This window comes from Cavia porcellus, unplaced genomic scaffold (genome assembly GCF_034190915.1).
Source record: "Cavia porcellus strain 051 isolate PalLab524CR breed Dunkin Hartley unplaced genomic scaffold, mCavPor4.1 scaffold_12, whole genome shotgun sequence".
Taxonomy (NCBI): domain Eukaryota; kingdom Metazoa; phylum Chordata; class Mammalia; order Rodentia; family Caviidae; genus Cavia; species Cavia porcellus.
The window spans coordinates 63438074-63464877 of NW_026947495.1; the positions used below are offsets into that span (position 1 = coordinate 63438074).

General features: G+C 50.1%; 3 protein-coding genes across 8 annotated transcripts in view; all 3 read left to right on the plus strand.

Annotated features, from left to right (window-relative positions):
• Hoxd4 (homeobox D4) overlaps positions 1 to 14922 on the plus strand; it is a 30146-nt gene extending 15224 nt beyond the window's left edge. For 4 of the 6 annotated variants that reach the window (XM_063259345.1, XM_063259347.1, XM_063259346.1 and 1 more), the window contains one exon: positions 124 to 2005. In XM_063259345.1, coding sequence (XP_063115415.1) covers positions 124 to 458 — 335 coding nt within the window. In that variant the 3' untranslated portion in view covers positions 459 to 2005. Of the gene's footprint in view, positions 1 to 123; positions 2006 to 14809 lie in introns of those variants that run through there. The other 2 variants (XR_010050881.1, XM_023561092.2) reach the window with 2 other exon arrangements.
• Hoxd3 (homeobox D3) lies at positions 14812 to 21023 on the plus strand. Its single transcript, XM_003478554.4, has 3 exons — positions 14812 to 14929; positions 15573 to 16193; positions 18125 to 21023. The coding sequence occupies exons 2-3, from the start codon at positions 15653 to 15655 to the stop codon at positions 18880 to 18882; spliced, it is 1299 nt and encodes a 432-aa protein (XP_003478602.1). The 5' UTR covers positions 14812 to 14929; positions 15573 to 15652; the 3' UTR covers positions 18883 to 21023.
• An 815-nt stretch (positions 21024 to 21838) lies between these two features.
• LOC134478242 (protein bassoon-like) lies at positions 21839 to 25429 on the plus strand. Its single transcript, XM_063258745.1, has 3 exons — positions 21839 to 22132; positions 24434 to 24796; positions 24929 to 25429. Exons 1-3 carry the CDS (start codon positions 21839 to 21841, stop codon positions 25082 to 25084), a joined length of 813 nt encoding a protein of 270 aa, XP_063114815.1. The 3' UTR covers positions 25085 to 25429.
• The last annotated feature ends 1375 nt before the right edge of the window (positions 25430 to 26804 follow it).

Genomic DNA, 26804 nt, shown 5'->3' on the forward strand with positions numbered 1-26804 from the left:
GAGGAAGCCAGCGGGCTTGGGAGGCGCGGGCCTTGGGGCGCGCCAGGAAGTGAGCAGCAGAGGCGAGGGGCCTAACTAGTGGCTGGGTGCTGACCTGACCGTGCCATCTGTTTTGTCTCGCAGTGAACCCCAACTACACCGGTGGAGAGCCCAAGCGTTCCCGGACGGCCTACACTCGGCAGCAAGTCCTAGAACTGGAAAAGGAATTTCATTTTAACAGGTATCTGACGCGGCGCCGTCGGATTGAAATAGCTCACACCCTGTGTCTATCTGAGCGCCAGATCAAGATCTGGTTCCAGAACCGGAGGATGAAGTGGAAAAAAGACCACAAGCTGCCCAATACTAAAGGCAGGTCATCATCGTCATCTTCCTCTTCCTCCTGCTCCTCTTCAGCCACCCCTGGCCAGCATTTGCAGCCGATGACCAAGGACCACCACATGGACCTGACAACCTTATAGAAGTGAGGCTCCTGGGCCCATCCCTCCCTGCGCTCCAGGCTGAGCCGAAGCTGCGGGGTCAGGCCGGGCCTGCTGTGACCTCGCTGGGCTCTAAGGTACTGTGGGGTGGACCTGGGACCTGCAGGCCGCCTTCGGACTAGGTTAGCATCCTGCCCGAGGGCAGCCCCCTCCCTAGAGTGGAGATGGGGGTGGGAGGGGTGGGCGGGATTCTCTCTCTAAGTATATTATCATATGGCAGAAGCTACTGAGAACATAAAACAAACGTGGGAGTCATTAAACTCATGAAAATCTCTGCTGTTGGATTTTGAATTTGCAAATGAAGGTTGGATGCTTTATCTCTGTGGATTTGGACATTCTCCCCCACTCCACCCCTCCAGGGAGTTTTGTGGTTTGGTAATGTGGGGGAGTTGAGGCAGAAGATTGGCCCCCCTGTGATAGGTGCTCCGTGTGATCTGGAGAGCTGGGCCAATTCTGAATTTCTGGGTTGTCTATATAATTTCCAGTGTAATTTATATAAATAAAAAAGTTTTGCTCACAGTGGCCCCATGCCCAAAGAAATAAGTTTAAGAAGGAAATGAAAACGGGTTATTTTATGTTTAGATTGTATTTGCTTAAATATTTATTTGTTGGGGGATTGGGTGCAAAAGTAACTGACACCTTCATACCAAAAATCTTAAAGATGGTGGAAGGGCCTGAGCTTCAGGGAATTGAATCAGATATGTAGACTGGATTCTGGCTGTAACCTACATTTTGAACTCCACCCCCTCCTAACTCCCTGGAAATATGTATAGGGGGCTTTTAACCCTTTTAAAGAGAAGGGAAGGATCCACTCAAAGTTGAGTTCTTAAAAATATAATTCCACATGTGATTTTTTCAACACTGTGCTTACAACCAGTTCTGGGTGATTAAAGGAAAGGGCAAAAAAGAAACAAATGGTCCAACATTTTCCTTCTGGGGAAGGAAAACAAAACCTCCATGCTCTGGGTCATCAGATAATGACTTGAGTTTTCTGTTCCAACTGGATTCCAAATGTCCCAAATACCCCACATAGAAGTATTTTGTAGGAATTAGTATTTGCTTATAGAGAGACAAGCTGTGCCATGGAGCAAAAATTGGTAGATTTATTCCCCCCTCTTGATGTTTCAATTTGAAAAAAATACCTAAGGAAGTTTTTCTCAAACCATTAATTAGAAGCAGAAATTGTGAAAGTATTAAAGTTTTCAGGCCCTCTTCTTTGCCTTTAGAATAGTGGTTTAAAAACACTCTCAAACAACAAGAGAGATGTTTTTAGTCATTTTTCTTATGCCATGTCTGGAAAGAGTTCAAAGCTTATTTTTGTGAAATGCTGACCCTTAAGGATAAGGAGAAAAGAGAACCACCAGAGTTCATATACTCTAAACAAGTCTTCATAAGTTTGAAGCCCAAAACCTCAGGCTCCAAGAAAGAAACCTCTGTTTGCAGTTACTAAAAAGTGACAAAAGGGGGAGGGAGAAGGGGTTAGCTTAAAATTTAATTCTAAAAGGTTAAGGGTTTTTTTTTTTTTTTTTTTTTTTTTTTTTTTTTTTTTTTTTTTTTAGTGCTTCAGACCTCTTTAGAAGGTTTCAGTGATACTCTTCAAAATATTCTTAAGTGGAAGAGGGAGTGACTTTCTCTGCAGGCATGTTCTTTGGTTGTGTGTATCCTGAGAGCTAAGGGCAGGTATTCACTGGAGTCCCTAGGCTGAAATTCCGCTTCTCTAAAGTATCTTCCAAGCCTTGGTCTTTTGTGTTAGACCCTGGGGACAGCTCTTTGTTCCTCCTTGGGGTGAGCCTGGCTCTCAGACTTGCACATGGCAATACTTGAATATGGCCACGTCGGGATATTAAAGATGGATATTCCTGCATTATTCACATCATTGTTTCTATGACAAAAAGCACAGAGTTCATACATAGTCAAGATGTCTTTTTTCTGACGCCCTCACGTTGAGAAGCTGAAAAGGTATTTTACTGAAGTTCGGCTAAATTACAGAATCAGGTTCATCCAGAGGACAAATTTTCTATTCGATTAGCTGTATTTCAGCCAGGAGGACTGACCTCTAAACCCTTAACCTTTTGGACTCTAACTACCCTTCTCTTCTTTTCTCCCCCTCTGTAACATGGAGAGCAGTCTTTGGATGTAGCTAGCATTTGAAAAGAGTCTCTATCCTTAGGCAATTTGGAAACTTGCTCAGATTCTTTGCTGAAACCCAAATCTGCATATATTGCAGCTTCTACTTGGGAGAGGGGGAAAGTGTATATTTTTATAATATCTAACTACACAGATAGATATTCTGGAGATTATTACATAGATTTTTCTCTCTTATGAGAAGTTGTGGTTACTCACCCAGGTTCGGATCATATGTGACCCTACTTACCTGCCGTTGCCCCTTCCCCAAAGGAAAACCAAGAGAGAGAGAGATGTTTTCCAGAGTAAATCCCAGTTCTTCCTCTTATATAGTTCCACTGCTTTGGAAAGTAACTTAATCAGAGAAACAACTTCTTTGTTTATAAGTCTGACCTCGCCTTCTCAGCTTTGAGGGATTGTCCTTTGAAATGTTAATGGAGGCTGGCCAGCCCAGAAGGCAGCTCCCAACTCTGAAGTCCCAGTCCGACCCTAGTGTCCATTTGGGCACTCAAAATTGGGCCAGGCCAGGGGGCAGAGTCCTTCAGCCATCTAGGGCAGGGGCAGAAATGAGTTTCCATCTGGGAATGTGCTCTTCAGAAAGCTAGATGTGGGAAGGGTCCAGTACCCATTTGCCATTATTTGTTTCCAGTTTGTTTTCCCAAATATGAGCCAGAAGTGTTTGCTTGGTGGTGTTTTTTTTTTTTTTTAACCTGTGTTGGGGTCCTGGCTGGGGGGCCATGAAGTGATTGTCGAGGATATTGTTCCTCCAGCCCCATCTCACTTTGTCCATTGCAGCCTTTTGTGAGATGACATTGTCAGTCAGCCCCGTGGAGTCTGTTCACATGAGATGCTTTTTTAATAGAATTGACCAATGTTTTGCTGCCACTGATTAAAGTATTATTTATACTAATTGTTGCCTGTAGTTTTGATGTAATTCATTGATCTATATTTGAAATAATAAAAAGGTGTAGTAAAATCTCCCTCCTGTTTGGTGCCTTGACAGAAACACTGTTATTTTCTACAGTAAATTAATCACCGATTTATTTGGTGCCTAAGGTGTGAAGCTTAAACTCATGCAAGGCTTAGCAATGCTGTTAGCACCTTTTCTCCCATACAGCATGAGCACACACACACACACACACACACACACACACACACACACACACAATTTGGTTACTGTATTCTGTGAGCACTTGGAAGCCTGGGGTTGGATTCAGGCTGCAGAGGGTGGGCATTATTTGTTAAGAGAAAAAAGAACTGCTTGGGCTAACAGGGGGTTCTATATTGGCTTTCTGCCTGGCCGGGTCCAACCCTAGACCCTTTCAGTCCAGAGCCCTCAGAAGAGGTCTTGGTGATTTGTTGTATGAGAAACCTGCGCGCTCCCCTGACGCGAGGGAAGAGTGCTGGTTCTGGGCCGAGCTGAGCCCGGCTGGCGGCTGTTCTGACCTGACCTGGCTGGCCTCCAGTCCCTGGCACCCACTTTTCCCGTGCTGCTCAGCTGCAAAGGGGCCTCTAGTACCTGCCTCCTCCTTTCCTGCACCCCTCCGCCCCTCAGACGACAAGAAACACACCCCCACTATAAAAAGTATCCTGCAACTATTTTTATCTCCAGGGCTTTTTCACATCTTGGCCTCTGCCTTGAAGAAGGGGCCAAGACAGGAGTCCCAAAATAGATGGGGGGGGGGGTGCTCGAGACAGGAAATGAGTAGAATGCATAAAATCAGACATGTGTCCTTAATATATGGAAGGGCTCGCTCCAGACGCGTGGACATGTGTATTTATAAGTGCGTAGACAGAAGTTTCAATATTCAGACACATTTTATGATTGTCCTCTGCCCGTCTCCTGGTTAATGGCTCCTCCTGTGCCCACCCATACATCAACACCGCGCCGAGGACCGAGTCGCGGCGGGGACGCGGAGGACGCGAGTCCGCAGCCGAGCCCGCCGAGCGCAGGCCCCCGGCGGGAGGCGGCCGGCGCGGCCCGCCATGTTGGGGAGCCCTCCCTGCCCCCCGCGCCGGGCTGGGCGGCCGGGGCTCGCCGGCGGCCGGGGGAGGAGGGCCTCTCATAACCCGGCGAATTTTCAAAGTGCGAGGAAGATGATAAGAATAGATTTCTACAAGTCCCGACCACGTGATTGGCGAAATAATTAATTCAGCACGTCCCTTAAGAAACAAGGAGTCGTCATTAATCTGCCACGCAAAGGGCTCTCTCCGACTCGGAAAGTGCAGGGATCCCGAGAATTGCGCCGCCCGCCCGCCGAGGGGGGCCGCTCGCTGCACCCCGGCCTCCGCCCCGGCCCCCGGCGGCGGCCCGGCAGGTAAATATTTTGGCGACTTTTATTTCATCAGATTTAAATCCTTAATGAACTTAGCTGTCAGGGTCGCTGACAAATAGTTCCCTTTGCTTCCTGATCTGGAACCGCGCGCCGGCCGAGAAGTTGTTAGTGGCTTGGATGGTGACCTCGGGTTCAGCAAAGCTTTGCACTTGTGAAAAATTACCGAGAGCGACCGAGGGTGTGAGTGCCAGAGCGGGAGCGCGGAGCCAGGCTGTGTGCGTGCGGCTCGGAGGGGTGCGGGCCGGGTGCAGGGGTGAGGGGTGAGGGGTGAGGGGCTCGCGCTCCGAGACAACAGGAGCCCTAAAAAGCCGGCCCGGCTGGGGACACGCCTGGCGCACGCGGGCCGGGGCTGCCCGCTCGCCTGTGTCTGCGGGGAACAATGGTCGCTGTCACGGCATCTGCCGCCTATTCTTAAACTGGCGAGAAAAGGCCCTGGCCCTCTTTTCAAGCGAGGGTCGTAAATTTTTCCTTGCGTCATAATAGAAGGCTATAAAATCGGGTTGAAATTTTACCCCAGGCAGGGTTTAACCAACAGATAATGATTTCCGAGTTGCTTCTCGCGCTCTCCTCCCTCCCCGCCCAAGCTCTGCTGCTTCTGTCGCCCCAGCCAAGAGGGGCTCCCTCTTTCCCCCCTTATTTTTGTATTTTTATTTTTTGAAGACCTAAAAATACAAGCTAAAGGAGGGATGTGCCTGGCACCCCTAGCGGGACAGCCGGGCGCGGGGAGCCTCCAGGAGAGGGGTCTGGCGGGGAGGCCGGCAACCGCGGCTTCTCTGCTCCATCTCAGCAGCTTTTGCGGCACTCGGTCCAGAAAGCCACGCAGCTTCTGTCCCACCCACCCCGGAGCTGGCCGGGGACCTGGGCTAGGGGTAGCAGCAGACCTCTGCTCGCAGCTCCCACGCGGGTGCCTGGGGGAACAGGACCGCCTCTGTATTGGCCTCCTTCCCTCTGTCTCTGCGAGTCGCCTCCGTTGGCTCTGAGGGTGATATCCACGGAGCACCGGCTGGCTTGCGGTGGTGATTGTTTTGGGATTGTGTGTTTTCATTTTTTTTGGTGTGTGTATATTTCCCCGTCAGGACAGAAACAAAGTTTCCTCCATTATGAATTATACATTCAAACAATAACACATTAATTCAATTATTCAAAGATGACAAATGTTTATGTGCTTAGCAAGTGACTCAGGCGCAGATTCCGGGCGCTTTCTCTGAGATGCTTGCATTTTTCTCAATGAGAATGGGCTCTCCTCCCACCCCCACCCACTTTAACTCACCGGATACCCCTTGTAGGCCAAGACTGGAACCCACAAAAAGCTGCCCCAGCCCCACTGGCAGCGCGGCAACCAACAGCCTCCCAAAGCCCGGGTTTGGCGGGCAGTGGCCCGGGCTATTTTATCAGTGTGACAATTGCCCGGGTTGGTGTGATAAATCATCGTAAGTAATTCCTGAAAGGGTGTGAGGCTGTTGGGGGCCGAGTGAGGACTGTAAATCTTTCCGGTTTATTGCTCTATGAACATATGCTCCGATTGAAGAAGGCTTAGATCCTTTCCTGGAGACAAATTCCCGCAAAGCAGCCCCCCTTTTTGACTGGGGATTAACACTTGCCTCTGGTCGCAGGCTGAGACCTTGGGGGAGCCTTGGGAGAAGGGCCTTTGGGGTGAGCGTGCAGCGGGGGCACCCATTGTCCAGCTCGGAGGAGAGACACCAGTGGGCCTCTGCCCTAGTTCAGACAAGTGAACAGAAGGAGGGCTTGGCAACAGCTCTGGGGGCTCAAGCCTTCAGCGGGCCCTCCGGGACCTCCACATACCTCTGGAGTGGGGATTTGGAGGACTTTATTCCCTCTCTTACACTGCTCTTGTCAGCACTACCTTGCAACCAGCCCCAGGGCTTCGGCTTTCTCCATGCCCCATGCCACTAGGACGCAGAGCTGGTGCCCAAGTCTGACTTTGGAGTGCAGAGCCTCCCTAGGGTGGGATTCTCCCTAGGGGTGTGGGTCGAGCTGGTGGAGGTAGGAGGGAGCTCACTACAAGCCAGGAAATGGAGACTGGCCCTTGGCCCAGGTGTACTTTACTCTTCATCCCATATGCAGAATCCTTACCGTGGATCCCACCCAACCTCTTGAACAGTGTTTCTATCCTCTTTTGATTTACTATTTCTAAAATGGAAGTTTCCTTATCCCCCAGGTAAGCCCAGCCAGGACTGATTCTGCAGGCCCTCTCGCCTTCCTTGAGGCACCGCAGGAAGCGGGAAACCGTGGCCAGTCTCACTGGTCCTGTGGGATCCATTGGCACTGCACAGATCTGGAGATGTTCAGGTTGCCAAGGCAGCAACTCAGTGCCTGGGAGACTCAGGGCCTCGAAGGACCTGGGTGGGATGCAAAAGGGCTTAGAAAGGGTCCTGACCAGCAGCTAGGCGCCTTTTCTGGCTCAGAAATGGTGGCTTGTCTGCTGAGCCCCCTGGCCACTGGCCGAGCCAAGGCCCCAAAGAGTGGCGGTGGTGACCGGTTCCCCAGTTCCCTTAGTTGACCAGCTAAGGCTGAGTGCCAGTAGCTCCCATCTGCAGCCCAGAGCCTGTGTGGTGCTATAGTTTAATTGTCTGGCTGGAGATAGAAATTGTGGGGTGTCCTCCCTAGCAATGGAGAAGGTGCTTTACCCCGGAGTGTTCGGATGCAGCATATCAGTTGCCAGGGATCTAGGGGAGCCCTATATTTCTGCCGGTTCACAGCCCTCCAGAGATGCCCTTAGGAAGCAGCCTCTAAAATTTCTAACACCCTCACCACCACCAGTGTGGCAGAAGTCTGGCCAGAGAGAGAGGTCGTAGTGGGAACTCTTCAAGCTCACATCCCACTTCGTGCGGTCAGGCTGCAGGCTGCGGCTGCATAGGTCCCAGGCTGCAGGATCGAGGCTTACCTTCGGTCCCACACCCACCCGTGTTTGCCGCTGGTGGGGGCGGGGGGGAGCCCGGATCCCACGCCTCCCGCACCCCTCCTCCCAGCTCCCAGGCCTGGCTGCGCTCTGGGCTGGATGGCGTGAAAGTTTCAGCCTCAATCAGTACAATCTTCCCTGGGGTCACGTGAACAAATATGCTCGCATTTGAAGGCAGCGTCTGTATTTCCCGACTCTAAGGGGGTTTCCGGGGCTCTCTCCAAATCCAGAAACGACCACGTTCCGAAAGCAAAACAAACCCTGAGCTCTGGGGGGCCTGGGAGGGCTGGGCAGGAACCCAGGAGTGGGTGGGGGCGCGAGTAGCCGCCGCTGTGGGCCTGGGAGCGGACCAGCGGGCGGGTGGACCGACCTGCGCGCAGTGCAGGCGAAGCCAGCTCGGGGACTGCAAACTCGTTCCTCCTGCGTTTATTGGTAGTTGAACCTCAGCTTGGTTCTGTTCTACCGGGAATTCCGTGTGCTCGGGTATATGGCCGCGTCTGCGAGCGCGCAAGACCAGGGTTGGGACGGTGTTGTCTGCAGACAAAGGGGGAAGGCTAGCTCTGCCCCCCACTGGCGCCCACTCTGAGGCCGAGGACACCAGGTTTATGATAAATTGGGATCCAGGTAAGCAATTGCATGACAAAATGGAAATCTTTGGGCACTGGGCTGTTTGTTGCCCTGAGTGGGATACTAAATATGATTTATTTTGTGTAATCTGTGATCTTGATTATTGCCAATTGGTGAGGCAGCCCGCATAGACTTAGATACACTTCTATATATACATCGAAGAGGACGGTGATTAATCGGAAAGAGGTCCGCTTTGTGGGGATGTTCCCCGCCTACCAAAAGGTTAGGGGGACACTACCTTGCCAGGCTGAGGGTGGCTGGAGGCAGGATTGCGGGTGGTGGTGGCAGTTTGGGGGGGGGGGTCCAGTAAGAGGTTGGGGATTAGAGTCAGTGTTTTGAGGATAAATGTGCAGTTATGTGAATGGGCTGAAAATGAAATGAATAAAAAGAAACTTTTTTTTTACACTGTCACTGCCAAAGTAAGATGAAGCATCATATTAATTCTGTGTCTTGGGCTGCTGGGCTGGGTACAGGCATGCTGATTTATATGTATTTAAAATAAACTCGGTGGCCAGCCAGCTCCTTGCATTGTTCTAGGAGCCAGCGCCACACACTCTGCCTTTACCTCTTGCTGTTGACTTAGTTATTGCTCTCCTTAGGAGTTAAAATGCTACCAATCTCCCCCACCCCAAATTCAAAAGGACCCCTAAAGAGTTTGGGAGACTTCTCCATACTTCTCACCAACCTAGGATTTTACTGCAATAAAAAAAAAAAAGGTTTTGCAGAAAAAAGGTTTGTCTCTGGATCCCTCTCACCCAAAGAACCCTCTGAGTGAAAGCTAAATCCTATATTGATCCCCAAATCCTACCTATCCTTTTGTTTACTTGTTCCCCTTGGCTGCTGGCTGGGGGAGAAGAGGACAACCCATCCTGGGTCTCTCCTTGCCAAGGCCAGAGTGGCTCCAAGAGCCTAAGACAGAGTCTTCACTCCCCACTCCTGGAAGGTTCCTGGGGTGGATGGGACTGGACCTCCATAGAGAAGAACAAGAGTGCTCCCTAACCCAGGTTGGGACAGGCCCCAGTGGGAGGTGGGCTAATTTCCAGGGGCCTTGCCATCAAAGGACAGCAGTAAAGTTGTTTTGTCAATCGCCTGCGCTTGGCTCCATCAGAATTTAAAGTCGGTGGACATTTTTCTTTGCTCACTGCCTTGGAGCTGAGTGCCTGCCAGCTTAGTCAGCTGAATCCAATTACTTCAAGCAGCATTTCATTTGGCCCCGTGGAGCACTCACTTATAACTTCCTTGAAAATTTCAATAATCCCCACCAAGGCTCCAAATTGGCCCTATCCTAAAGAGTTTTCCTGGGGTGAGGTAGGATAGGGGGCCAGAGGCGGCCTGGAACCAGCTCTTCGTTGACAGCCCCCAGACTGGGCTCCAGCTTGCTCCCCCAGTTTCTGGCTGTAGAAAGAATATCACACCAGAGCCACCTGGGTTAAGCCTGTGAACTGGAACACGCAAGAGGCCAAAGTTGGGCCAGTGCTGGGCGGTGGGTGTGCGTGGGAGGGCATGTGAGACAGTACAGGGTTTTCTTCTGGTGGTATAACTTCAGCCAACTTGGAGTTTCTTCTTTTCCCCTTCCCAAGCCTCTTGTGCCCGAGCTCTGAGCACACCGTGAACCCCAGAACACCCAGAGGCAAACTTACCCCCTGTTCCTCCGCAGCAGGAAACAAAATTTAGCTACAGGCGTCAGGGATTGAGGACCTAAGTGGCCTTTCAATTTTGCTCTTTCACTGAGGGGTGCTCCTACTTCTAAAGAACCGATTTCTAAAAATAAATAAAAATGAAGCAGAGATAGTTGACATCTGCCCACGTGAATGTATTATATTAAACGGCTTCGGAACCGCAGGCTCAAGGGCCTGCTACCTTGCGGCTTCTGTCGCGCTGCCCTTCGGGCTGAACCCAGCGGAACAGCTGAGGGTTGGGGAGTGGGCTGGGGGATGGGGAACAGACCAGTGCTAGCCCCCCTGGGCCCGGGTCGTCTGGGAAGCTGAAGCTGGGGTTCGAAGTTAGGAGCCCTACCGGGCTGAGATCTCTCCGAGGCGCTTCCGTTGGGTGTTCATTAAGGGGTGAGTTATTGCGGTGCGAGCCAAAGGTCACTTCAAAGGCTTATGGCTGTGCGCTCTTGTCTTTAGAAGCGCCCGGAACGCTTTGTGTGGGGCTTTGCCGGGTGCAGTTTAGTGTTTGCAAACTACTGAGTCGACAAATTGCACAGGGCAGATGCAAGAGGGAGACTGTGTCTCTCTCTTTCCACCTGACCAGGGGCCATCCCCCGCTGAGCAGCGGCAGTGGTGGGCAGCTTGGTCTGTGTTTGCCGGTGGAGATGGAAAGGATGCTTGTTTCTTAGGCAGCTTGCCACCTAGTCCTATCCAGGAGTGGCCAGGCCAGGCCAAGTAGGGTGACTGCTTACTTGGAATAAATGCAAGGAAAAGACATAATGTGCAAACTAGGAAATAGCTTCCAGCACCCTCTTTACTTGGGCTCTGCTGTTAGCCTGACTCTAGAATCCTCCCACCTTCCTCTCTTTTCTGGCTGCCCTAAACTGTAGGCTCTCTCCCACCTCAATTCTGAAGCCTGGGGTTGGGACCAGGAGCTTTTAGAGCTTGTTGGGGGTAGGAGGTAAGCAGGTTGCTTTCCCTGTACCTCTGGGCCTCTTGGCTCAGGCACTAGCCAGAGGACCGAGCACTTTGCTGAGGTTCACGCTGTCCCCCAACCTGTCAAGGATTTTGGTGGTTAAAGCCCCCTCCCCCAGCCAGCTATTCTTCTTTCTGCTGAGGAGAAGGCATCTGGAATGGCTGTGGCACCATATACAATAGTCACATCGGTTATGACACCCTTAAAAGGGGATAAGGCTTCTCAGTGTGTGTTTGTAAGAAAAGAATCGGCTGCTATTGAGTTTTCCGTTTTGTTCCAGAACCGCCTCCACAGAATAATCAAAAGAAACTGAAGAGCCTACAAAAAGAGTTAGAGACCAAATTCAAGAAAACACACATACAAAATGGTGGTGAGTGGGGATGGTTTTTAAAAATAATCTCCAGTACATTTCCATCTTTCCTGAGGCTCAAGGTAACCATCTCAGGATTCATACATCAAGACATAAAACAAAGGGCAGCTTTGAAGTGGATCACCTCAGTGTGAAGTGCCGCCCGTTACATGATAACCGATCATCGGCCTTCAAATTTATGGTGCTTTAATGGGGTGAGCCCAGTGCTTTAAATGCAGGGTGTATTACAGTATTGAGTTATCTGGGCTAAATAAGAGTGATTTAGAATGCACATCTAGAGCTTCCCAGAGGGGCAAAGAGGCTCAGGCTGACAGACAAGGGAAACCTGGGTGAGACATAAATCAATCCTCTTAGAAGGGAACCCCCAAAACAGTAGTTTCCAAAACCTGAAGTAGCAAAGCCATCAGCGAGAGGAGAATCCTTGGTGCTCATGGAGATTCTTGGCGGCCACAAAGACCTCCGTGGGCTTCTGCGGCCTTGGTTTAGGCAAAGGACGGGAAGAGCAGAGGCCGACTGGAACCTTAGACATTTTTGAGAGAAAATGATGAAACCAACACTCAACCGCCTCCCCATTTTCTGTCTCCTTGCACAATTGACTGTACCCGTCCTCGATTTACTGCAATTGCAGCCTAGACGCAGCCATACCACTGTCACCTCCTCCCTTTGAAAGCATCCCCCTCCCCTCCCCGGCCTTCCTACGGCCACCATGGGCGAGGAGGAGCCCAGCGCGGGCCTCTGCGCGTCCTTCGAGCCTTCGGGGCGTTCGCGGTCCGGAGGCCAACGGGGGCTTCGGTCCTTGGCGGCGGCGGCGAGCTGCGCGCGTCCCATCCTGCGTTCACTGCGGAGCAGAGCTGCTCGCAGAGGCCAGCGCCGGCTCTATATAATCCCGCTGCTCAAGGGGTGCACGAGTGGGAAAAGTGCGGAGTAGGGAATTCTTTTGCTGTGCTGCCTCCTACGCGGAGCCTGCTCTCCACTTCTGAAAAGTGCCGGGCCTTGGGAAGTGTTTTTCTTTTCATTCCTTACTGAAGCGTTTACTGCCGCCGTGGTCGCAGTCATAAATTTTGTTACAAACCACAATGACAGGTGCATTGATATGCACCGTGAGAGCTCCAGCTGCTTAATAACCCCGTCCCCTGGCTGCTGTGAGCGCCTTTTATTTATTCGGTATCATATTAGGTATTGATCCTGGGCAGAATTAAGTGCGGTGAGCAAGTATCAGGGCTCCGCTGCCTCAGAGACGCGGCTGGCCGTCACCACCGGGAAGCCTGGAAGCAGGGGTGGTGGTGGCTGGGGCACTCCTTCCTTCTGGCTGGAGACAGCATGGACCCCCGCTTCGGGGCCTGCAGTTAGGTCTCTGAGCTGACTGGGATTTCCAAGGACTTGGAGAAGACACTAGCCAGTCCCACTTGGTGCCCCTTGTCCAGGAGGGGCAGGGGGTGGCATGGGAGGTGACTGGGGTGGCTGCAGGCTCCCATTCCTTGGGCTAGGGGTTGGAGAGTAGGAGGAAGCCTAGGAAAGGAAGATGGGGGGTGGGTTGCACTGAGCTCTCCTCGACCGCCCCTCCCCCGCTAAGGGCTTGCCTTCACCCCAAGGCATTTGGGTCTCAGAGCCCAATTGAGCAAAGGTACCAAAGAGCCAGAAAAGAAAGCTGGGGGGGGGGGGGGAAATCGAAAAGATGAGCCACTGAACAGTTGACCATTGTCCAAGTGATTTATGACCCGTTTCTGCTTTTTAGGTTCAAGCAGAGTTCACAAGGAGTAGGGATCTGGAAAGAAGCCCCCTTTTAAAAAGTTTCATAACAATATTCTTAGGTTTTGCTTTTAAGAGAGGGGGTGTCTTAGGGGCACTGTATTGGGGGATCTGCCAAGCCTTTGCTGGTTGACTACAATGCAGTTGCTGCCTTTGCTTGTAGAGAAATGGATAGTAAGATAGTGGATCATCATTCAGTAGGCCTGGAAATTCCTTAAGACAATGCAAACAGGCTAGAGAACAGACTAGTTACTCAGGACACTACTCAGGATGTGTACAACTTTTGGGGTGCAAAGAGCTTTCTCTAGGAAAATGCTGCTCTGTGTGTGTGTGTGTGTGTGTGTGTGTGTGTGTGTGTGTGAAGTCATCTGTCCCATAACATGTTCATTTTGTAAAAAATCTCTTAATGTGAATGGTCCCCCATCAAGATAAACTTGATCAGCTTGGGAGGCAGGAGGGGGATGTTTTGCTTCCACAGTTGTCAGTGCAGTGACAGAAGCAGCAGCAAGTTTTGGTTTCTGTAGTGAACCTTCAGACATACAGAGGCTTAGGGCTAGAAGCAGGATCCCAAAAGATCTCTGCAACTTAAGTATCCCAGAGTGGTAGTCTGGGAGCAAACACATAAATATTGGTCATAAAATGAATTTAGTTGTCCATTTGACACTCCATAAATTTAACAGAGAATGATACAGAAAATTAATTGAAAGAATTGGTCTAGCACTAATAAGTAGAGACCCTAACTGTACACATTTGTGAATATCAGTTGAAACAATTTCTACAACGTAGCTTAGTATTATAATATCCTTTAAAGGCCCATCCCTCATCAAGATAAATGGTATATTGATTTACATTCTAAAACAAAACGGGCAGCAATACTACCAAACAAAAGCTAACTTGAAGACTTTTATAAATTGGTTTGGCTCTTTGGTGAAAGTTGATAGAAAATTGAGTGCATAGAGAAACGATTTTACCTGTGGTCAACACATAAACTGTCCACAGTGGAAACTAAGGGAGAGATTATGGAAAGGAAAGTTGCCTGAAAGAGGAGACCAAGAATTAAGACCAAGGAGCTGACCTGTGAGTTTTCTTTATCAAACAGACAAAAGTGATTGAATGGTACTAGTTATACTTTAACCCCTTAGGAGCTTTTCAGAAGAAGAAAGGGAAGGGAGGCCAAGAAGAACTCCCATCAGGAATCAGAGGATACAAAAGGGGTAGAATTTTTCTGAGCTTCTTCTTCTAATTCTAGGTCTATTCATCATGTCAAGAGAGATTCTCTCATTGGCTGAGTTGGGTGGGAGGCGGGGTACACTAGATGATCCAGAGAGGTCAACAATAATATGTATGTATATAATAGATCCAGGGCAAAAATGATAAACTTATAATGTATTGTCCATTCACTCATGCTGCATAAATTTCAAACTTTAAATCTCTCTACTCATTCCCAGTGTCATACCTTTAAAAAGAATAAGGGAACAAAACAAAAGCTATAGAGAAACATAGATGGAAGGAGGAAACATTTTTAGCAGCAAAATAAGTGTGGAGTCTTTAAGTTTTTTCCTTGGTTTTTATCTCCTAGTTTTCTACACTGCAGATTTCACAGTGCTGACCCACAGAACTTAACTGAGCGGATTCTTATCCTGTCATTGAAAAGTGGATATCTGAGTCTTCATGAAAGATGCTGTGATTTTGAAACAAGGTGGGGCATAAACTTTCTTTTTGGGAGCTCTAGCAGTTCTGAGTGTGTTATACTTCTTTCCTTTGCCAGCTAAAACAGTGGAATTATGGGGTAGGGGTATAGCTCAGTAGTAAGAGTATCTGTTTAGCAAGCATAAAGTCTTGAGCTGTTTTCAGCACCAAACAAACAAAAACATTAGGATTACCCAAAAATTAATCCATTAATTAATTCATCCAAAAAGCATTTATTACATGCAGGGCACTTAATGGATGTTAGGAATATATAGATAAATAAGGCATAGTCTTTGGCTGCAGTAAGGTCTCAGTTTAGGGAGGAATCAGCCAGTAAAATGTATAAAGCCATAAGTACTCTATCCTGCAGATTCAAAAGCCAAACTGATAACTTTGGAGAAAGAAAATTGATGGGCGTGGGCAGGAAAAAGCCCAGAGGAGATAAAGTCTTTTCTTATACTTAGGAAAAATTACTTCTGACTGTTCCAAGGGTCCAGATAAATTGAATTTCATAAAATCCCAGATCCAGAGCCTTAGACATCTCTTCCCACTATGAAGTAGGTGCAAAGTAGAGAGCCTGGGCTAGTCCTTCTACACTGACTGGTCTTGCCAATGACAGTCCCTCTGGGACCTCTCACTTTTCTTCTTGGCAGGTCACCTGGAGGCCGGGGCTGGCCCAGCTCTCTTGGGATTCAGCAGACATTGGAAGTGGTGAAGGACACAGTGGTAGTCAATGTTATTTGAGCAGGGTCAGGAGGCCCTGGAACTTCCTGAGTGCACAATGCAGAAGGCTGCATACTATGAAAACCCAGGACTCTTCGGAGGTTATAGCTACAGCAAGGCCACTGACACTTATGGCTATGGCACTCCCCATCAGCCCTACCCACCCCCTGCTGCTGCCAACTCCCTGGACACTGATTACCCAGGTTCTGCCTGCTCCATCCAGAGCTCTGCACCACTTCGAGCCCCAACCCACAAGGGAGCTGAACTCAATGGCAGTTGCATGAGACCTGGCACTGGGAACAGCCAAGGTGGGGGTGGTGGCAGCCAGCCTCCTGGTCTGAACTCAGAGCAGCAGGCACCACAACCCCCTCCTCCACCACCCACCCTGCCCCCATCCTCACCCACCAATCCTGGAGGTGGAGTGCCTGCCAAGAAGGCCAAGGGTGGGCCCAATGCTTCCAACTCCTCAGCCACCATCAGCAAGCAGATCTTCCCCTGGATGAAAGAGTCCCGACAGAACTCCAAGCAGAAGAACAGCTGTGCCACTGCAGGTAGCGCTCTGAGGGGGAGGTCATTCCTGGACCAAGTTTCCTACAGACTGGCCCCAGGAAGCCCCAATCACCCTGGAACCAAGAGACTCAGGGCCCTAAGAGCAACCTTGGAAGATATGTCTAAAGTTCTATTCTTACAGAAATATTCTTCCTTTTTATTGTCTTTGATTGAAGTCTTAGCTTTGTGGGAATAGGGTGCTCAGTTCTATTCCAGGCTGCTGGTGTCATTGATGAACAGATCTCATGTTTATTAATAGAAAGTTTTTCACTATCCTGACATATTATCTGCTTTCCTGGGCTGCTGGTTATAACTCAGTTCCTTCTTCAATCCAATGGCCCGTCAGAAATTGAACACAGAGTTAGGTACAGTAGTATACTAGGGAAGCTGAGGTACCAGCAATGCTTGGGCCCAGAAGCTCAAGGCCAGCCAGCTTGGGCAACATAGTGAGACTCTGTCTTAAAAAAGAAAAGGCAAGAAAGAGAAAAGGAAGAAAATTTGAAGACAGATATCTCAAGTACAGGTGATTATATAGCCCATATCACATGGATCAGTTAATACAACTAAAATCCAAGGAGTGCTGTGTGAAGAATTGTGTTAAGTAATTTACAAGCATTATCTAATTTTTCAAAGACTACTTTGAGGTAGGTATGTAAGACAGCTCATTTTATAGATAAGGAAACTACCAGAGATGATACGCAACTTGCCCAGGTTAACAAAACTGCAAGATGGTGGATTTGAATCCAACAGTCTGACTCCAGGGCCTGTCAGGCATAACCATGAAACTACCTGCCCATTTTAGCGCAGTTCACTCATCAGGAAATCCTTAACAAGGAGGTACACTTCCCAGGTGGAGAGGAAGTTCTGGGAAAGGGAGCAGCCTGGGCTTTGTGTGCCCGGGGAGACCCTGGGGTTGTGAAGGACTTCTTTAGGTTCACCCAGAGCATGTGGTAGAAGGCGGGCTCACAGGAGCTGAACACCCACTGCCTGGCTCACTCCCTCTGTCTGCTCAGACTGCTTGGTTCTAACATTTTTTTTGGCCTTGTATTCTCTGCTGCAATGTATTTTCAGATATATGAGCAGACTTCAGGCCCAGGGCTAGTTTGAGGCTTAGGATGTGGCTTATCAGGTCTCTGCTTGGCCTGCAGCTCTCTAGGGCTGCTCTTTCTAGGGGGAAAGTGTCTTCCAGGCTGCAAGCTCCTTCTCCTGCCCCTCCCTTCTCAGCTAGGCTCAGGCCCTCCCTCCAGGGAGAAATCCATTTGTCTTCCCAGTGAGGGAGTGGACAAGCAGCTGAGAGGTGGCAGGGGTGGTGGAAACCCGTGTTGACTCTGCTGCACCAGCACTGCCTTACTTAAAATGCTTTCAGCCTGGCCTTGGGACACTGGACATGCCTAGGCAGTATTTTTTTGGGAGCAGCTGGGCTGGAGTGAGGTGTTAAGATCTCTCACCCGCATTTTTTTTTTTTTTTTTTTGTTTTTGTTTTTCTGGGGAGGTGCATTCCCTAGGAACCAGCCCCTAAGCAAGGTAGAGAAGATGCTCAGACCCCTCAGTAGCAGACTCGGGAGGACTGTTCCAAGAGGAGTCTGGCCCTTCTTTGACAGAGGGGAGGCATAATCAGCTGCTCCTTGGCTCCCATTAAAGTCCTTCGTGGCCTTTTGAGATGAGATGGTGGGCTGAGGTGTGGGGAAGGGAAAGCAGAGTGAATAGGACTTCGGAAGGCCTATGCAGGTTTCAGGTGCAACTGATGGTAGACCTGGGGGAGGGAGTGTGAGTTGTCCCTTGCACTCTGACCTCTGCCGCGCCTCTTTCCCACCTAGCCAAGATGGCAAGTGAGGGAAGGGTGGCGGCCAGTAGAGCTAGGGTAGCTCTCCTCTTCATTTCTGGGAGTCTCTACCCCTCCCTCAGCGCCCCCTCTCTCTCCCTTCCTGCCCAGGAGAGAGCTGCGAGGACAAGAGCCCGCCGGGCCCGGCGTCCAAGCGGGTGCGCACGGCGTACACGAGCGCGCAGCTGGTGGAGCTGGAAAAGGAGTTCCACTTCAACCGCTACTTGTGCCGGCCGCGCCGCGTGGAGATGGCCAACCTGCTGAATCTCACCGAACGCCAGATCAAGATCTGGTTCCAGAACAGGCGCATGAAGTACAAGAAGGACCAGAAGGCCAAGGGCATCCTGCACTCGCCGGCTGGCCAGTCCCCTGAGCGCAGCCCGCCGCTCGGCGGCGCCGCTGGCCACGTGGCCTACTCCGGGCAGCTGCCGCCAGTGCCCGGCCTGGCCTACGACGCACCCTCGCCGCCAGCTTTCGCCAAATCGCAGCCCAATATGTACGGCCTGGCCGCCTACACGGCGCCGCTCAGCAGCTGCCTGCCACAGCAGAAGCGCTACGCGGCGCCCGAGTTCGAGCCCCATCCCATGGCGAGCAACGGCGGCGGCTTCGCCAGCGCCAACTTGCAGGGCAGCCCGGTGTACGTGGGTGGCAACTTCGTCGACTCCATGGCGCCCGCCTCCGGGCCCGTCTTCAACCTGGGCCACCTCTCACACCCGTCTTCAGCCAGCGTGGACTACAGTTGCGCTGCGCAAATTCCTGGCAACCACCACCATGGACCCTGCGACCCTCATCCCACCTACACAGATCTTTCGGCCCACCACTCGTCTCAGGGACGCCTACCCGAGGCCCCCAAACTGACACATCTGTAGCGGTCGCCGTCGGTCCGAACTTGCGGCTAATTACCTCTTTTGCTTTGGTGGTGGGGTGGCGGGCGGGACCCGCGGGGCAGTTGGGGATCCCTCTCCCCGGCTCCGGCCTGGCCGCTGCTTCCCAAATCTCCTCGGAGGCAGAGGCTATGCGGCCTCGCCTGCAAGCGCATCCTCCTTTGGGTGGCTTGCCATAAATCAGTCGCGAGGATCCTCCCCCGCAAGCCTGACAGTGCCATGTACTGCGGACCCAGGGACTCTAATCTGGTAATGGTGTCCCGAAGGTAAGTCTGAGACCCATGGGCGGTGCGCCCTGCAGAAGGACTAGAGTTGGAGTCCTGGGCCTGGCCCACATCTAGTTTAGTTTCAGAGATATTAATTTATATGCTCCTTCCCGTCCAGTAAAGGATTGCATCGGACTAAACGATCCGTATTTATTATTTGAAGTGATTCGTTTCGTTTCCCTGATTATTTATCCTCCTCTTAATGTATTTATGTGTATATTTGTAGAATTCTCCAGCCGAGCTTAGGAACGCGCTCCCAGGCCTTGGGCATCACATTTCACCTTTTTTTAGTCCCCTTGGTCTGAACTAGTTGAGAGTAGTTTTGAACAGTTGTAACCGTGGCTGGTGTTCGTAGTTGATGTAAAGGATTAAGACCACAAATTGTCCTTCATGGTTGTAGAGTCAAGCAGCCCGGTGGCATGGCACGACACATCTTACTCATTTCTCAACAGCCGCGGCCCTCGCCACTTGACACAGTTTATTGCTTTCAAATTGTCTGGTACTATTTGAACAAATATTTAGAATAAAAATTTCTCAGTTGGAAGTCTATCTGTGTTAATCACACCCACTTGCAAGCAACTCACTCTTGCCTTTATCTTTTTGAACAATCCCAATGGAGGCTGAGAAAAAGACCAACGCTTTGGAAGACATTATTTTATTTGGAGTCTAGTACATAAATTAATTTTGGAGGTGATACTTGCTTACATTCCAGTTATTTAAGTAGGGGAGGGAGTGCAAACCTAGAAATGTCCGGGACAGGGCTTTGCCAAAGCAGTGCCTGCCTGCCGTTTTTTATTACCCTCTCTAGACACAATCGACTGTCACATTAGGGAGGCCAGAGTCCATTTTTCACTTTTAAATAAAAAAAAACTTTGAAAGAAAACTGACAATCAAAAAAAAAAAAAAAAAAGACAAATGGTAAGAATTGAGCTATGAAAAGCTAAGGTGCAGAAAAAGAAATGATCATTTGGGGACAGGCACCTAAGCTGTCTAGGAAATGCTGGCACCAATTTTTCCTTTGTAGTGGTGGGTAGTTCATTTCTAAAGAAAACAAATGTTCTCCATGATGCGAAGTAATAAAAGTTTCATTACTGGAGCATAACACGTGTAAACACCCTGTTTACTTGTTTCTTTGTACAAAACGGGCAAAAACTTGTCTTCAAAGATTTATAACCATTTTGTAAATATTGGTGTGACTCTAGCTAGGAGCAGACAACTTACACTCACTTCTATAGGAGGGGACACTTGGAAAACGCCTTCAGTAAGTTTCAATTCTCTTGTATTTCAGCAAAGTCGTCCCACGCATCTCTATTTGGTTTGACAAATAATGCAACTCCCACTACATCCCCGGGGACAAGAGGTGAAATTCCCATTGTGTGGAAATAATTTAACTTCTGGTGGAACAACAATTGTTTCTATTTGGATATGTGTTTCACTAACTAATGATGCTCAAAATACAGTTAATTTCCTCGTACTTCTGTGCTGTTTTTAAAATAGCATGTTAGATTGGGGGCGAGGGATATTCTTTTGCTAAATTTCACTTTATCTGAGCAGGTTCAAAGTATATATGTTGTAGAAGTGTATGGACAGAATAAATGACTTCAATTGACATTTTACCCACTTTCAAGACTTAACATTGTTTTATATAAAACTTGCATCCATGGGAGGAATTTCCAGTTGTACGAAATTATTTTTTAAACTATTAGGGGAATCAAAGATCTCGTTGCCTTGCAGGGGTTACAACCATCTTTCTTAACTGGCTAAATATTAAATAGATGAATCGTCAGGCTGTTTAGATTCAGCCCGGTTTTCCCTCATCTCCTCTTCCTACCATAAATAATAATAAAAATACATAATGCATCATGGCTCCAGGCGTTTTCCAGCGCGATGTGTTACCACAGTAGTATCTGCTGAGTCTGCGGGTGTCTGCAAAGCCCCAAGTGTCATCTGTGGCTTAGGGTTTCATGGATTAGACTTTAAATGGTGTCTGGCCAGGCTGACATCAGCTTCCTCTCACACTCAGGCTCCAAGGAAGTGCTGGCATGGGGCTCCCTCTCCGGGCAGCCGCAGCTCCCCACGGCCCTCCTTTCCAAAGTATGTTGGGGAGGGGGGAGCTGGGGCCGAATCTTCGGCTTTTCCCCACCTCTGGTGGTTCCCCAGACTTCTGAGAGTGGCTCCAATCCGTTGTTGTCACTGGTGAGTCATGTGATGGGCACACTCGGCCGCTCCTGGCGCGGGTGGGGGCGGCAGCGAGTCCTGGAGGGCGCGCTCCCACGCGGCCACCCGCCCCCGACTGAGAGCTGGGCCCGCGGCACCACCATTTAAAACTTCATAAATTATACACAAGCCGCCTTGGCCTTCACCGTGAGTTCCGTTCTTCTTGAGCCTGCAATTAGTGTTAGGAAGCACCCGAGTCTAAACACAACCTAGCGCCCTCTGAAGGACCCAAGGGCCCGAGGTTGCAAACCTTTATGCCCAGTGCCACCCCCTCCGCCGCCGAGGTTTGCACACAGTCGCCTCCTCCCCCGCCACCGCCGGCGGTACACACTCCGCTGGGTTCCCGCTCTGCTAGGGAAGGTCACAATAGAGGCTCTATCTGCAGAGGCGCCTGCCTCCTCCCCGCCGGGTCTAGGCGAAACAGAGACAGACGAGTGGGGGAGGGGAGTCAACCGCCGATGGCGCCCGGGGCCCTGGCTCTCTTCTTGGGGAGGACCCGCAGCGGTGCCTGCAGGGACAAGTCCGCAGGAGAAGCAGATCCTCACCCTACCTCCTGCCTCTCCCCAGGGAGTGTGCTCTGTGGGCAAAGCGGAGCGCACCAAGGCCTTGAAGTTACTTGTGGCCTCGCGGCCCCACGCTGCGTTGAGGGTGCCCACAACAGCCAGAAGCCCAAAGCAGGCGCGCCATTGTGTTCTGCTGCGGAGGCGGCCGTGCAGGAGGCCATCGCAGGCTGCACAGGCTGGTGCCTGGAGGTGGGAAGAGGCTGGGCCTGGCTCGCTCACTGGGGCTTTGGTCTCAGGGAGATCTAACTTGGTTGCCTAAGAGGAGAAAATGACTCTTAAACTCATGCCTTTGATCAGTTCTTTTTTCCCAATTCCTACCGTGTTGAGGGATGCGTGTGGGGGTGTCGAGGGTGGGGTCTCTTGAAATATGAAGACAAGGGTCAGGGCTGTAAGCCCAGGCCTGTGGGTGGGTGAGGGTTAGCTGTCCACCTGGCATTCCTGGTGGTTCTGTACAGACAATCAAATCTGAATTAAGGCAGGGTGAAGCAGGAGAGTTTTCCTTACAACCAGCCTGGAGTGGAGGGCCTAGATGAAGTCACCAGGGATTGCAGAAGCTACTGAGGAAAAGGCCCTGAATAGTCCTGCCACTGGAGGTACCTTCTGCCTTCTGGTTTTCAGACTTTAGCTTCATCCCAGGACCTGACAGAACTTTCTACCTACGATGGCATCATTAAGTTAACTATCCATTTGTACCATTTCTGTGTACAGGCTTTCACATGAGAGGGTAACGTAATTCAGAGCAAGACGTTCCCCTTGGTGCAACCTCAAGCCTAGTCCATACAGACACATCAGCCAAATTGGTTTCCCAGGCCCCACAGGCTACTCACCTTGCTGAACAAGATTTGTGTAATTTTTATCTGTAAAAACTATTAAAAGCCAGTGATTATACTAGCCACTTCTCCCTTTTTCCCCAGTCTGCACCAGCTAGCTGGCCCCAGTTAAAGGCATCTTCTCAGCCAGCAGGCCCAGGAGCCCAGGCTCTCCATCTGTTGAGGTTTTTCATTAGGGAGGGGGAAGAGGATGTGTGTGGGTGTGTTTGAATAACAAAGAAGTAACTCTTCCTTCTGATAACCAGAGCTGCAAGACTCTTGACCTGGGGAAGCCAGAGGCCTGTTTACACCTTCAGTATTCCAGAGACAGTCACAGGCTTATTTTGATTTTTATCCTGAGAATGAGTTGAAACTTCCTCCTGTGGTTCAAGAAGTGGCTAATGCCAATTATAGGTCTGAGACTGTCCTCTTCATCTGCAAGTCCTTGGCATTACTTTGATTCTTGCAGACACTGAAAGAAAAAAATAGAACAGAACTTGGTGAGTTGGCAGAGGAGAGGCAGAAGGCTCCAAACCCCACAAGCTTATAGCCTCATCCTTCTTGGGCATTTTGAGTTCCCAGAGAGTATATTTAGGGCCTTGGTAAGCAGGCCTATTCTTGGACACTCTGGGACACTTGGGAAGTTGAGACTGGGTTGTCCTCAGCCAAGCCCTTACACCTGTGAGGACTGGCTCTTGTACATCTCTCTTGCAAAAGACCCAGGTGGAGAGAAAAAAGGAAAAATTCTCAGCAATTACTGCATCAGTGGTGGCAGAGAGGATGGAAAACAGAAGATTATTACAGGGAGTGAAAACTTTGTTCTCATTGTTCACTTGTTTTCTACTACAGCTACAAATGTCTTTATATTTGGGGTCCGATGTTGGTGTCAAACAAATGTATTGTATATACTTGGCTTGAAATCCATTCTTAAATATTTCCCTCAGGTTCGCTCCCACCTTGACTTGGAAAACACAAAAACTCTTTAGGTCAGTCCAGTATGAAGCCAAGTGAGCGAATAATTGCCTTGCATGATGGAAGAGCCAAGGTGGATGAATAGTCATTTGCAATAGCTAAGATGAAAGGTGTCCAGGAGATGTAGAAGACAAGAGCTAACTGCATGCATCTTATCCTAGATCTTGTGACAAAAATGAGTACTGGGGGTGGGGGCGAGACTGAACCCAGAACTTAGTTCATGCTAAGATACACAACAAGCTACATACCAAGCATATGGCAAAATACTTTTAGGGGGATGGAGTGGAGCAAAGTCTTGCTATGTAGTTCAGACTGGTCTCGAACTAGCTATGTAGCTTAGTTTGGGCTGGCCTCAAACTAGCAATCCTCTTTATAGTGTTAGGCTGAGAGGCCTGAGCCACTACCTCTGGTGCATGGCAAAATATCTTGACTGAATCCTATAGGTAGTCTTGAGCATTCTTTTTAAGTATATGGTCTAGAAAATCGCAAAGCAGGATTTTAACATTCATACAAGATAGAGGAGGAGGAGATCCTAATTTAAATCCAGGTTCATAGAGAGCTCTGGTGTGGAGGGAGAGTTTTAACCTGAAAAGCAGGATTTAAAATCAGGTTGGGAAGGCAGCTTGCTAAGGACCTTTCTTTAGGAGAGAAGAGCATCCGAAGCTTAAGCCTGGAGACAGTCTTTTGATGATAGCTCTATTGTTCACAGCGCTGCCCTACAATCCCCAGGCGCCTCCCTACCTCCTCTGACGGGCCCAGTGGGAAAGTGGGTCGAGTGAGCTGCACCGAGTCCCTCGCTGCAGTCTGCTACCCCTTGGGACAGCGACGACGCTATCCCGGGCCTGCGCGGCAGGGAACACACAAAGCCCTGACCTGTCCGGCTGGCGGTGGTGAGGCGGCGGCCGGGGAGGACCCCAGGCGGGGCGCCCAGCCCGCGGGAACAATAGCCGCTGGCCGCCCGGCTGTGCGAGCCCGCGCCGCACAAAGCCCGCGGGGCCGCGCTCCACGTGACGCGCGCTGGCCGGCGGCTGCGGGCTCCGGGCCCACCTGGGCTCCCCGCGCAAACACCAAGGTGAGCTCACTGCCTGCTCGCCCAGGACCGGGTCGGGACGGAGGACTTCTGTGCGCGCGTCTCGGGTGGGGGCGGGAGAGGTCGGTCCTATTAAGAGTCCATCAATCACCGGTGTGCACTTCCCGCCGACAGCGGTTCCTCCTACTTCAGAGCAAGTCTGGGCCAGCTGGGAGCCGGCCAGAAACCGCCCGCAGAGGAGACGCGGGGCTCGGGCTGGGGGCTCGCAAAGGGCGCGACCCGTGCCCCCCCGCCCCCCCGCACTGCCTGGGCCCGACGGAGGGCTGGTAGCTTCCTCCTTCCTTGGGGACAGGCCCACTGCCCGCCAGCCCCGCCTTCGAACTTCTCTGGGCACCCACGCCAGCCAGCCCCTGCCCCATAGTGACCCCGCATTCCCCGCCCCTCGCCACACTGGCCCCAGTGACTTGCTGCCCTGTTCCCAGAAAGGGCCACATCCATCTCTGAAAGCAGAAGGAGAAACAGCCCAAGGGGCCAGGAGGTTTTGAAAACTCTTAAGTCTCTATTTGCCTGTGGGAGTATTTGTGTGGGAGGAAGGAGGAGGGTAAGACCGCTGTTGAACTTGAAATAAACTTGAATGTCATTTAAAGTCCCAATAAAAATATATTGAAAACACCAGCCAGGAGGATATGCCTCTTTTCTTGCAGTGGAGGAGCAAAACTTTTTTTTTTTTGTCTTTTTCGTTTTTATCGGTACCGGGGATTGAACTCACGACTGCCTGCTTGCAAGGCAGGTGCTTATGCCACTGAGCTAAATCCCCAGCCCTGAGGAGCAAAACTCTTAAGGACTTTTACCTCAGCTCTTTTGGGTCAATTTTAGAAACAACATAGAGCTAAACTGCAAACTTGTAGGGGCAGTCATCAGCCTTAGAGCAGTCTGCAGCAGGACTGCTGGGTGGTAGTGGGCCGGGAAGCATTTTTACAACTCTTCTTGAGTGTCCACTTGTCTTCCTCATAAATCCTACCAACGTTCTGGCCTGGTCCTCCTGATACCTTTCTGTTGGGTGCCATGAGCTGAAACGTTTCTAAAGTTAGTTGGTATGTGCTGCTCAGTCTTATGGAATGAGCCTTTAAAGGATGGAAAGCCTCAGCTTTGTCCCCCAAACCCTCATCCTTATCTGTCCTCATCATCTTAGGTGGACACTGACTTCTTTTGGAGCAATACTGTACTATTATTTCTGCTTCAGACAGACTGAAGCATTATGCTTCACACAGATCTGACACCCAGGAAGCAATGAAAACACCAGGCCAGCTGTCCTAGATTCAGTCTGTTCTTTGCTCCTGGTCTTTCACCAATACCCACTGACCAGCTCCTGTGTGTCCCGTGCTGGGCTTTGAGATAGAAGGTTGAGTCACTAATGATTTCTGCCCTTTAATCTAGGTGAAGAGAAATAATCCTAGAACAATTGATGGGTACCATAAAAGAAGTTCGCTCAAACTTGAGTTTGTGTGTGTGTTTGTGTATTTAATACATAATGTGTCTTTCAGGAAATGCTAAATACCTCTTCTCTTTTGAATCTCCTTAAGCTCAATGTGGAACTGCTAGCATAGCTTAGGAAAGAGTACTGGACATCTGACCTTGGCCATTTACACTGGATGTGACTATAATGTGATTGGAATGAAGAAAAGAAGCCGCTAGTATTATTACAGTGTCACAAAAGGCTGTTCAGAGAAGGTTCCTGATGAAAAAGTTTCTTCAGATCAAGGAGGGATCCAAAAATAAAAGGGAAGAAACAGCAAGGTGTAGACTTGGAATGAGGAGGGTAGTTTAGATTGGGGCATCCTGGCTAGAAAGAGGTTGTACTGTGTTCACGTAAAGGAGTCCAGACACACTCTGTAGGTAATGGGCAGCCACTGAAGGGTTAAGGTGGGATGTAAGGTTACTTATTGTGGAAGCTGACTTTTGGGGGTGCTGCATCTGACTGGAAGAAGGAAAAGTAGGAGACAAGAAGAGCAAAAAGGAGCATGCTGAAATGATCCAGCATAGAAAGGAA

Coding starts and splice junctions, on each gene's coding strand:
- Hoxd3 (XM_003478554.4), top strand. CDS start 15,653: ATGTTATTTGAGCAGGGTCAGGAGGCCCTGGAACTTCCTGAGTGCACA. Junction 16,194..18,124: donor GAACAGCTGTGCCACTGCAG/GTAGCGCTCTGA, acceptor CTTCCTGCCCAG/GAGAGAGCTGCGAGGACAAG.
- LOC134478242 (XM_063258745.1), top strand. CDS start 21,839: ATGGCGCCCGGGGCCCTGGCTCTCTTCTTGGGGAGGACCCGCAGCGGT. Junction 22,133..24,433: donor GCACAGGCTGGTGCCTGGAG/GTGGGAAGAGGC, acceptor TATTGTTCACAG/CGCTGCCCTACAATCCCCAG. Junction 24,797..24,928: donor CTCCCCGCGCAAACACCAAG/GTGAGCTCACTG, acceptor TCCCGCCGACAG/CGGTTCCTCCTACTTCAGAG.